The sequence below is a fragment of the Callospermophilus lateralis genome, chromosome 15 (genome assembly GCF_048772815.1).
Source record: "Callospermophilus lateralis isolate mCalLat2 chromosome 15, mCalLat2.hap1, whole genome shotgun sequence".
Lineage (NCBI taxonomy): Eukaryota > Metazoa > Chordata > Mammalia > Rodentia > Sciuridae > Callospermophilus > Callospermophilus lateralis.
The window spans coordinates 57,719,544-57,732,340 of record NC_135319.1 but is presented as its reverse complement, the minus strand read 5'-3'; the positions used below and the strand labels follow the sequence as shown (position 1 = coordinate 57,732,340).

The following is a 12,797-nucleotide window of genomic DNA, read 5'->3' as shown; positions in this document are numbered from 1 at the left end:
ATTTAATCTTTTCCAGCTAAGCGCAGTCTTTTCTGCAGATTACTTAGTCAAATCCAAGGTTAATCTCCTTATGAGCATTGTTTCTCCCCTCTCGGGCTTCCCCCTTTAGAAGTGTCTGGTCTGGGGACAGCACCCCCGTGGCAATGGCAGAGACGGTGGTTGTCATACAGGTTGCTGGTTATTCACTAAGATCTCATGAGCCTGTGCAGAATTCCCCCTCGTATTGGTCAGTGGGACCCCTGCTGATCTCCTGGACCTCCTAATACAGCGAAACTCATCTTGCTGGTGTCCAGGTGTTGACTTCCATCTTCATGGTGTGTTGTGCTGAATTGTCTGCTGTTGGCGAAACCTGTGATTTGTACTTTCTGTATGAAAGTACTTTCCTCAGGGCCTGGAGAAACCCCCCATCTTTCTTGTTAAGTTCTTCTTAAGGACCAGCTGTCATTCCCACTGGGCCTACTTTACTTGCCGGAAAGTCACTTTCCCTTTTGCCACAGCCCTCTCAGCTCTTAGTCATCTTCTGTGTCTCTACTGAGAATACGGGAGAATGTCTTCATCAGTGGCTCGGTGAAGCTGCATCTTCACATGTGACCTCCTTGTGACAGCTTCTCCATCAACAGGCGAGTTTGGGAGCACTCTCTTCACTGTACCACATACCTGTACCACATACCAGACTCAGGGAGTGAAAGGTGTGTCCCTGGGAAACTTGGGCAGGTCATCACTCTTTCTTTAAAACAAAAGCAAAGACAAAAACAAAAACACAACATTAAAAAACAAAACAAAACAAAAACCCTTTCCCTTTCTTCCCAGAATGGGCTTCTACTTCCCCCAACACAATCTATGGTTCCTTTTGCAGAACTAACCTCATTCCCTATGGCTTCAAGTTCCTTGTTGTAGCCTTAATGACTGAAGAGGCAAGAGGCGGTACAGGATTTTGTTTTGTTTTGTTTTATTAGTACAGGAATTTTTAGAAATGCCATAAAAAAGGAACAGACTGGTAAACTTCACTGCTCTTCAGTGACAACAGGGAGCAAAGCCAATTTGATTGACTGGGAGTGCTTATTCTACCAGATGACCTCAATGACAGGGAAGGTACACTGGGTTATCAGCCACCTAGGTTGGGGTGGTGGGTGACACCAGCAATTCAGCAGCCTGATGAATCAGGAAAGAGCGGCAGAGAGGAAGTGACTCACACAGCATCATACCAAGGAGTAGGGTCACTTGGACCCAGTCATCTTGATTTCTACTCTGGGTGTTTTCCTGTCACACCCCTTTACCTCTTTTGTGGCTGCAAACTGATTCATAAAGGAAAAGTACAGTGAAAGGTTAAGAGGCTGGAAATAGAAGGGATTGGGGAAGGAAACCCCTTGTTGGAAGCCTTCCAAAAACAAGTGGATCCAGGTCCACTCTTTCCTTTTACCTAACTGCTTACTGAATGATGTAAGAAGTTTGTAGGTTTTCTACTGAGAAAGGGGATTGCTTTGGAAAAATTCAGTGAGGGCAACATGAAAGAGTTTCCCCACAAATGGAGTGTTATTTGAGTGTTAGCAAGAATTCTTTAGGAATGACTAGATCTTTTTTAAAATAAGAAGGAAAAAGTAAAATGAGACTATATCCCAGTTTGTACTATAAGGAATAACCTTAGTAGAGCAACACAGTATACAGTATTTTGTTGTTGTTGCTTCAGAAAAATTTTCTGAAGCCAAAATAAGAATCAGAATGCAATTACTTTTTAGTGATTGGTGTCAAAATACAATAAATTGGATGCTCATTAGTAAAATGAAGAACTGTTTGATGGTAAATGCTCCCATAATTTGCAATTTTAAGCACACTGCTAACTCAGAGTAGCCTTTCCTAATGTATTTGTTTAATATCAGGTGGGTTAATTATTTACAAAGATGCCCAGGTCAACGTTGCAGGGAGACTGTCAGGCTGCTTCCAAGTCTCTAGGAACTGAGATTCACCTTGTCTAACCTGCATATTTATTCTGAATACATACAAATCTGCTAGACATTTTTTTAAATATTTATTTTTTAGGTGTAGATGGACACAACACAATACTTTTATTTTTATGTGGTACTGAGGATTGAACCCGGGCTCTGCCTGTGCTAGGCAAACGCTCTACAGGTGAGCCACAATCTCAGCCCCATCTGCTGGACTTTTTTGAGAGAAACTCACATGGGCTGTTTTGTGAGCAGCAGTCTACCCTTGTGCCAACCCTGCAGGCTGCCCCTTCTTCCTTTTGTCGTGGTTGCCCATATGAATAGGCACTGAAGCTTTAGCATCGCTTGGACATCTTGTTGACAGAAATTCCAGTAGCAATTTTTGAAATCTTAAGTGCAGATGGACCCATGCACCCCTCAAAGCCAGCCAGAGCTACTTGTCGGCCTCTGTGCTCAGATGCAGTGTTGTCAGGAGAGGCCCTTCCCTTCCCTGAGCTTTGGTTTCACCATTATGAAAATAGCGTCACCTGTGAGGGTTGTGAGGCTCAAGGGTGAGTATTCACAGGCAACTGTGAGTTGCAGTTCAGCACACACATGTGTTCAGGGAGGACGTCGCCTGCTCTGTGGCTTCACCTAGGTCGACGCTGCCTTATAACAGTCCTTTGTTCATCATGCTGTTGCTATAGCAACACTGGAATTGTTACTTAAAAATTTGTTTGCATTTGTACAATTGTAATTTTTGAGATTTTCTCATAAATCAGTTCTTATGATTGTGAGGATGCCAAAGAGGGAGTATTCCATCAAAACAAATGAAAAGAGACACATTTGGGGTTAGCAGAGGCAGAATATAATGCTTAATATTCTTGTAAAGAAAGGAAACATTCTATTTCATCAGGAGCTTGGTGTTCACTGTGTGTCATTTATTGAGTAATAACTTGTTTTCAATGTGAAGTATCAACAAATGGTATGGTTATTTTTAGTCTTTGAAAAGCCATATAAAAGAGGTTTTTGTACTCACATTTTATACTATAGTGGACCTGAAATAATTATTCAAGAAAATTGGGGGTTATTATACAATTGTATATACACATTATGCGCACACACACGCACACACACACACACACACACATGCATGCACGCATGCACGCATGCACACACACATACTTAATACAGTTTTGAAGATTAATAATAACTTAATCATGCCAGTCCAACTATATTCAAACTATATTCATATTTGCATATTCTTGTTTTGTTTTTTTTTGTACCAGGGATTGAACCCAGGGGTACTTTGCCACTTAGCTACATCCCCAGCCCTGTTTAATTTTTGAGACAGGATCTCACTAAATTGCTTAGGGCCTTGCTAAGTTACTGATGCTCACCTTGAACTGGTGATCCTCCTGCCTCAGCCTCTGGAGTCTCTGGGATTACAGGCGTGTGCCACCACGCAGGGCTCCTCTTTGCATAATCTTGCATACAATTTCTACATAAATTTCACCTCGCTTCCCCCAGAAGGTATATACACTTTCAGAATATTCTTCTTGCTTTCATGTTGCATCATAAATGCTTCCCATATTGGAATATTATCTTCTTGTTTGTAAGTTTAAAGGATTACATAGTATTCCATTTATTTACTGGATCGTAATTCTCTAAACACTTTCCATTTGTTGAGCATTTAAATTGTTTTTGTGTTATGTATTATTCATAAAGCAATTCTAATGTTTTTGCTCTTAGTGTTTGCTTCCCTAAAATTGTTTTCTCAGAATCATTTTGCAGAAATAGAATTACAGTTCAATGAATGTGAATCATTTTCTGATTCTTGATCCACAACACTATACTGCTCTCTGGGACTGTTGCATGACACTGTTTCAGTGTTTAATAACAATCGGCAGTGCCACCGAAGGTGGTTCTCATACAGTACATTTATGGGTAGGTAGATTTACCCTTCCACTGGAAAACAGCTTAGTGTAGGAGGTTATTTAAATGGAAAACCTGAGACTAGGACCAAACCAAGGCAGAGGTTTCTTTCTTTTTAAAATATTTTTTAGTTGTCAATGACCTTAATTTTATTTATATGTAGTGCTGAGAATCAAACCCAGTGCCTCACACATGCTAGGCAAGCACTCTACCCCTGAGCCACAACTCCAGTCCTTAATGCAGTGGTTTCTAAGCTTTGACTTTTTGACTGTAAAATTAATTCTATAATTCTATCATTTCATGACACACTGAAGCTAACTGCATTGGCTTAACTGATTATTTATTCCATTATTTGCATTTGTACGCAGGTGTAAGCCAAATCTTGAATGCTGACCCTATTGGAACTGAAAGAGAGAGAGAGCATGCTAGACATAAAGCGTAATATAAATGTGATTCACATATGATTGTTTAAAAAGCTTTGATTTATGCCAACATGATACAGGCAGAAGTTGAAAATTGTATTGCCTTCGGGGTCCTGAGGAGTTGTCCATGAGTGAAATAGCATGGGGTTGGACAGTCTGGGCCATCAGGGACAGGTGAAGTGGGAGTACAGATCTTATCTAAATTTGGACACTACCACTTGGTCCCAGCTGATGAATTTTATAAAAAGTGTTTAATTAGTGCATTATAGTTATACATGAAAGCGGGGTGGGGTTCGTTTGGGCATGTCCACAAATGCATGCAATAGAGTTTGCTCCATTTCGGTCCTCAGGGCTTCCCCTTTCCCTTCACTCCTTGCAACGTAGAAACTTCAGTGCTTCTAGTTTTTTTAGGAGTATTTGGATGTTTGGATCTTTAGGTTTTAGATAAATCTTCTGATATATACATGTAGTAGTTAATATAGTCATTGACATTTTTACTAATTAGTAAATGTCATTCCGGATGCAACAAAAATGCCCTAACGTTCAGTTTGGTCACTGCTGCCAGTTTGAGATTGCTTTCATTTGACTCTAACTACAATCCAGTGAAGCAGGCAGAAGAGGGTATTTTTTTTTGTTACAAACAAGGAAGCTGAGGCCCAGAACTGATTGTCCCACCGTTTGTGCACTGCCTGTCCCCTGGTGACGTAAGCTTCATGAAGCCATTTCCTTCACTGCTCACAACCCAGCTCCTGGAATCGTTTCTGGAGCATGTGGACACTTGGAGAAATATTGATTGAATGAATGAATGATGAACCAATGAAATTAAGTCACACGTCAAACAATGTCTTCATTTCTGTGCCAGATATTCAACATTCTTTATCTCATTTTAATTTGACAACATTTTGTGAGAGTTAATGATATTATTTTGTAATAAACTGTGGCTCAGTAAGTTGCCCTGAGTTCATGCATTTTAGAAGTAGAGACTTCAGGCCAGAACCCAGATCCTCCTTGGATTGCTGATTCCTTTCACTATCCTACTCCACTACTCTGCCACATATTTGTAATATTGATATTGTCCACCATATTCTCCCAAACCCAGACATTTTATCTTGCATCGCCTCTTCCTATGCTGCATGTGGGGGAAATACGGAGGTGATCAAAGTATTATTCTATGAATTACCTGGTTTATTGCCATACTAAGAAAATTTTTGCTTAGGTTCATAATGCTTAAGGAGGAGGGGAATAATGGGAACAGTCTCACGGGGAGTAAACTTAGATGTACATTAAGCACATAGCGAGTGGGTTCCAAATTTACTGAAGTCCAGTTACTCAGGAGCAGACCCCTGTAGAAAGAAAAATATAAGTAAAGTTTGAGGTGTATCTTTATACAAGCAGTTCTTTGGAGGAACTGGCTCTACCATTGCAGCAGAGATCTGCAATGTTACATGAGGTGCCCTGGTGCTTGAGGGTGGTGCCAGTATTGGTGGGCAAGTGAGTGTTCAAGGCTTGGAAGCCAACATGTGTCTCCCTGTTACAGCCTGAGTTCTCAAGTCTTTGGAGAAGTAGCCAGCAGAGTGTAGTTCTCCCGTGGCCTAAGTTCTTAAAGTGTCAGTCAAACCCTTGAGATTATATATATCTTGAAGTCCTGTAGTTGCTATGGTTTGGGTCTTGAGTGTTGTGCAAAGGCCCACATGTTAAAGGCTTGGTTCCCAGCTTGTGGTGTTACTGGGAGAGTCCTTTAAGAAGTAGGTACTAGTGGAAAGTCTTCAGATTATTGGGAACATACACTGAAAGGGGATCGGGGGACTCTGGTCTCTTTGTCTGTTTTGCTTCATGGCCATGAAGCAAGGGGTTTTGCTCTGCTATACACTCCTGCCATGATGTGCTACATTGTTTTAGCCACCCCCCCCAGGCAGAATATAATGTATTTGCCCAATCATGAATTGGAAACTCCAAAACTGTGAGCCAAAATAAACCTTTTCTCATTATAAATTGATTATGTCAGGAATTTGTTATAGTGATGGAAAGCTGACATAGTAATTGAGGTTAATAACTCACACATGGGGGTCTGATGAGGTTTAATGTAACATTCCTGAAGGAAGAGGGAGTTTGCTCCCACATATGAGGGTCTGATAAGATGTTGTATTCTTAAACAAAACATCAAAACAAAAAAATGCAAACTCCAAAAGAAAAACTTTATATAATAAACTATGTATTTGGAATCATTTCAAAGCAACATAACACCCTAGAACAACGGCCTACACACTTTCTCTGTGAAAGGCCAGATATTAAATGTTTTAGATTTTGTGAGTCACACATTCTCCATTGCAAGTATTTAAGCTACCCAAGACAAATGTACATAAATGTGTATGGCTGGGTTCCAGGAGCCACGTTTTTCTTGAGGGCTATAGTTTTTCAGTTTCTGCCCTAGAAGACAGGGAAATTACCCACTCAACTGGGTAAGTTCCTAGATCATAGTAGGTGTTTAAATTCTGTCTTAGTTATTTATTTTTACTTAATGATTCTTAGAAATGTTTACTGCTGTTGCACCTTATGTTACTCTGGGGTTGCAGTGGTGTGCTGGTAAATGCGTAACAACTAGTTCTCTGATAGGATATAAATTCTTTGATGAGTAGTTTGCCAATTTATGATTTCCATGGTATAAATATTATTCTTATGGCCACTTTCAACTCATCAAGATGACTGAACACAGCATGGAGAGGACATGCAGTTGGGGCTGGCTCTAGAACCTTAGTGTCTGAGGGTCTAGACCAGTTTGGATTCTTCTGGAAGAAGTAACAAAAATTCCAACTAGTTATAACAATAAGTAAAATGTACTGTTATTTAATAAGCTAGAGAGAGTGGCTCCAGAAGCAGTTAACTCAGTAGCTCAGTGACATCACGGAGGTCCCAGTTCTTTTCATTGTTCTGCCCTGCTGCCTTGGCTTATTGACTCTGTCCTGGGGCTAGCATCCTTCATGGTTAAGGGGTGGCTGTTGTAGTTCCAGGTATCAGGTCCAGATTCAGAATGCTTACAGGATGAAGAAGGGCTTGTTTCTTTCCTGTGTCTTAAGAACAAGGAAACATTTCCTGGAGTATTTCCCCTCAAAGCCCATTGGCTAGAATTGCTGTACATTTCATCCCTTGTTACTCACTGACAGAGGGAGGGAGATCAGCCACAACCCATTCCCAGAAACAGTGAATTGAATCAGCATTCCCTGAAGCATGTGGCCACTGGAAACAGCTAGTAAATACCTACCTGAGCAAAACCAGGGATAGGATAGAATGGAGAATGGGTAAACTATGGATTTTGAGTGGGCAGCCAACTGCCTGCTATAGTAGTCTGTGTTTGTGAAAAACTATGAATATTGTAGCTCTTTTAAGTTAGTCTTTCTCTGAGTATTTAATTTGAGGAATAAAAATAATAGACTATTAAAGCTACTTATCTACAGCACAGATTTATATTTTGGAGGGATGGATCCTGAAGCTCCAGAGTGTTAGAAATTCCTTTAGAGGACTGGTTTTGCTTTGAATTTGGAGATAATTCCATGGCTGATGAAGCCAGGGATCTAGAGACACCTTTTAGGGAAATAGCAATGGTACCATTTTTAAAAAATGCATTTATAGCTGCATCAGCCTGCATTTTACATCATCCTTTGAGTGTGTCATCAGCAAGAGTTGTATGTGTAAGATTAGGCAAAAATGTTTATGAATTTCTACCACAGAATAAGGACATGTGATGGAAACCATGCTGGGCATAGGTTAGGAATAGTGGCCTTATAATCAGACTAGTTCATGTCCCACTTCTGCTGCTTAATAGTGATAATAGTAATTGGGAAAATTAAGCTCTCTAGCCTAGTTTCTTACCTACTTTCTTTGGGTTGTAATAAGTGTTAACTTTTGGTTATTCTGTCTCTGAGGCTGTGGAATAGCATTTTGGCCTATGGAAAGTATTCTATAAATGGTAGCTCTATATCATTGTTTTCATAAGCCCTGGCACTGGTATTTTGACTATTAATCCCTAGGCCAGTTATTAATATTATTATTTCCAATAATGATTTTTAGTTTCTTTAATCAGTAGGTTTAGTATCAATATTGGTCTTCCAATATTTTTGATGAATCTCTAATACTTTTCAGCTGTCTACTTGCTCTCCTTTGTCAGCCTCCCCACATTCACAGGATGGCTAATAAGATAAAGAGGAGGCACCTGGCTTCAGAGTGAGCCATCTTGAGTGGTGTATGTGGAATCACCGTTGCTGCCTCTGCTTCACTACCTGTGCTCTGTATTTGCTCACAGAATTCACCGGCAAACAGTTTCTTCCAGTGGGCTTCAAAGATGTACTCATGCAAAATTCTGTTGTGAGCCATTTTCTTATATTAACACATAGCTTATTATGCAGTTTGGTTTGCCTATAATTTACCAGGTGGTACATAGTCTATGTTCACCTGATAATGCACGCTTTGTCATGCTTGAAACAATCTTTCGTTTAATTAATGTTAATACTTCTACTTGCAATCATAATGAAATTGTATCAACAACTGAGTTATTTGCTTCATCCACTAAAAAATGTACCTGTCAAAACTCTTATTTTGCCTCTTAAAAAAATTTGTCCTTAACTATAGTTAAGGAGGCTGAAGAGTACCTTAAGGAACTTTTTTCCTTGCATTTTCTGTGGGGCCAGAATCCAGGCACAGCTTAGTGGGTTCTTTCCCCAAGGGCCTCACAAAGCTTCAGCCAAGGTGTCAGCTAGACTATGTTCTTAACTAGGGAAAAATCAGCTTCCAAGTTCACTTGGGATGTTAGCAAAAATAAAAACAACAATAACAGCAAAAAAAAAAAAAAAAAAAAAAAAAACAACCTCTAAGATCTGTCAGGTTTTTTTTTTTTCTTCCCCCTTCTGTTAGATGACAGTTCCTGCCAAGTGGCTGTCCATGGGCAGTAGGCAACATGGTAACAGGTTTCTACCAGGCCAGTGCGAAGGCCAGGGTACAAACAGGAAAGAAACAATCACTTCTTAACAAATGAAAAAAACCACCTTTGGACAGGGCAATCAAATACAAATATGTCCCCATTTTTGTTTGTAGATGGCCAGTAACCCATGTGCCAGGTAGCATTCTATGCCGACCTTGAATAACAACAGGAAGCTGCTGAGCAGCAAACTCTTCGGAGATCATAACTTGCTGTTGGAATAACTTAGAAAAGAAGAAAAAGGAATTGGAACCATGGCAAAAGTAAATAGACCTGGGTCTACCTCCCCTCCAGACGGAGGATGGGGCTGGATGATCGTGGCTGGCTGTTTCCTTGTTACCATCTGCACCCGGGCGGTCACCAGGTAAGTGGAGATTTTCTTCTTTTCTTTCATTTCCTTCCTTCCTCCCTCCCTTTCCCTTCCTCCCTCCCTTCCTTCCTTTCCCTCCCTCCCTCCCTCCCTTCCTTCCCCTCTCTCCCTCCCTTCCTTCCTTTCTCTCCCTCCCTCCCTTCCTTCCCCTCTCTCCCTCCCTCCCTCCCTTCCTTTTCCTCCCTCCCTCCCTCCCTTCCTTCCCCTCTCTCCCTCCCTCCCTTCCTTCCTTTCCCTCCCTCCCTCCCTCCCTTCCTTCCTTCCTTCCTTCCTTCCTTCCTTCCTTCCTTCCTTCCTTCCTTCCTTCCTTCCTTCCTTCCTTCCCTGCCCAGGCTGATCTTGAACTCCTGGACTCAAGGGATTCTCCTACCTTATCCTCTCAAATACTGGGACAACAGCTATCATCTCTGCCTGGGATTTTATTCTTAGTTTGTTAAGAAGACCTGGTTTGTCTTTTCTTCTAAATATGCTTCATTCTATTTCTGAAACTATCATTGTAAAAGTGTGTGTGTGTGTGTGTGTGTGTGTGTGTGTGTGTGTGTGTGTATTTCCTTTGCATGGATTTTTTTTTCTTTGCAAGTTCTGATATTCAAGAGTTTGGGAGAGTGGTCTCTTCTATAATATCTGATATGTGTTAGAATATTTAGGAGTGTTACGATATTTTTAGACCAAAAGTAATGGCACACCATCATTCATTTTCATCAGCAGCTCTAGATGATGTGAAAGTATATGACATATTTCTTTTTGCCCTCTATCTTCCTTTATCATTAATATGAAATATTTAAACATGAGATAACATGGCACATGTCTAGATTTGCACATTAGAGGAGGAATTTGTTCCATAGTATTTTCAAAATGAAATTACTGTTCTAGAGATTTTAAAGAGTTGATAAATTCACACCCAAGAAGCTAAGTTAATATCTGATATGTGTTAGAATATATAAGCTGACATGGTTTCAGAAATGTGCAAGATGTTTTCTGCAAGTTCATTTTTCCAGAATTTTCTTATCTGTCATATTCATGATAAATGTTAATTAAGATAAATCTTAATCATTAAGATTTAATAGTGGAAGTGGAAAGCTAATTGGGTGTGTGGTTCCTAATTCATAAATCAACAAAGCACTATGACAAGAGATCATAATGGTATAGCATGTGTCTTTGAATCTTGGGATGAGGAAAAAGAATGCCAAGTGACAAAAAGTGTGATTATAATGCTTACAGTAAATTTGTGAGCATATTATATGGAGTTACTCTTATGCAGGGTTAGAAACTATATTCACCCCTGAAAGAAAAAGCATGTAACTTGGGAACCCTTTGGTTCAACAGGTACTGAGCCCTTTGAATCTCACAACCTGGAATTAAGATTTTTTAAATTTCATTTTACATTTTGGCTACGGTGATGGAGGCTGAGTTTGAGGTTGAAGAAGGGGAACAACATAAATACAGGAATTCTCTCATTCTCGTTTGCTCATTTCTTTCTCTCTCTCTAAAAGTATGGTGTTTGCTTTGCTTAAGTTAGATGGGTATACATTGCAACTCATTTCATTTCATTTTTGTTTGGAATAAATACTTGAGATCTGCATATGTTAACTCTTTCCTATCAGGTGCTTTTTACTCCCCAATAGTACTTTGCTTCTTCTCTGGCAACACATTTTTGACAGTAGAAGAAAGTCATTTGCACTTATAACTTTATTTGAAGGCATCATCAATAAAGGCATTAAACCCCCCCCCCCCCAAAAGTGTCCTGTCATAGTGCCAAGGGGACAGTTTTTTCCAAATTCCTCTTACAGAGACCTTCTTCCCTGAGTCCTATTGGTAATTGGCCATAGGTAATATTATCCCCAATCCATGTAGAAACAACTACACATTAAGAGATTTTTAGATTATAATTTTGTTTCAACTTCAGTTGGTACCAATCCCACCAATATGCACCATGCATTCACTGAGGATGAGGCTCTGTGCTAGGTGTTTCCAAAATCCCAGAGATGTTGGACACCATACTGTAAACTCAGACATAAATAAAATTAAAATAAAAATGTGCTTAAGTAAAAATGAAATGTAAAATAATACTGAAAGATAAGTTCTGAGCTGTAAGTTCAGAGCAGGCTTTCTATAGAAGTTGGCCTTGGAGTTTGGTCTGAAAGAATGAGAAGTATTTGGCCCAGCAGAAATGGCAGACAAAGATGTTTCAAGCCACATCAGTGCCATGCACTTCACCTGTCACTCATTTGGTGGCCATGACGAACAGATTCCCTTCCTGAACTATGAAAGACTGAGCCAGAAATCAGAAAAGAAATTTGTATTTGGTAAAAAAGAGAGATTATCAGGATATATAGAGAGGAGGATGCCTGAGCTGAATGAGGATAAATGACAAAAGTGTGACAGTGTGGCCAGCATTGGACTCTAAATGTCCTGAACCAGGAAGCAGCCATGAGAACTGGCAAGGGAAACAAGTAGGTAATCCAAGTGTGATTCATTCAGTCAGAGAAGTGCCTATTGGGAAAACAACTTTTTAAAAAAATTTTTTAAATTTATTTAAAGTTTTTTTTTTTTAAGTGAGAGAGGAGACAGAGAGAGAGAGAGAGAGAGAGAGAGAGAGAGAGAGAGAGAGAGAATTTTTTTTTGATATTTATTTTTTAGTTATCGGCGGACACAACATCTTTGTTTGTACGTGGTGCTGAGAATCGAACCCGGGCTGCACGCATGCCAGGCAAGCGCGCTACCACTTGAGCCACATCCCCAGCCCATTTTAAATTTATTTAAAACCTAAATATCATGCAATCCAAATTTTAAAAATTTGGAAATATATAAAATAAAATATCTTTTTCTCCTCACTTTCCAAATCCCAGTTTCATTGCCTAAAGCTAACCTCATCAATAGTTTCTTAAGGTTGGCCCAAAAATAAGACAAAACAAACAAAATCTCCCAACCTTATATGAACATGGAATGCATGTCCTTTTCATTTATATCAAATGGGATCATATTATATACACTGTTTTGTGCTTTTTCTCCCTCACTTAGTAATATCTCTTAGAAATCTTTTTTGTATTAGCACACATGGCTGTACCTCACTGAAAAATAGCTGCTTACAATTCCACCATATGAATGTATCCATAATTATTTAACACATTTTTATTGATTGAGCATTTATATTGTTTTCTGGTTTTACTATTACAAAA

At 39.6% G+C, this 12,797-nt stretch overlaps 1 protein-coding gene across 2 annotated transcripts in view; it reads left to right on the top strand.

The window, feature by feature from the left end:
• Slc16a12 (solute carrier family 16 member 12) overlaps nt 1-12,797 on the top strand; it is a 78,600-nt gene that overhangs the window by 52,374 nt on the left and 13,429 nt on the right. For both annotated transcript variants that reach the window (XM_076834601.1, XM_076834602.1), the window contains exon 2: nt 9,365-9,612. In XM_076834601.1, the coding sequence (XP_076690716.1) occupies nt 9,503-9,612 (110 nt within the window). In that variant the 5' untranslated portion in view covers nt 9,365-9,502. The remainder of the gene's footprint in view (nt 1-9,364; nt 9,613-12,797) is intronic.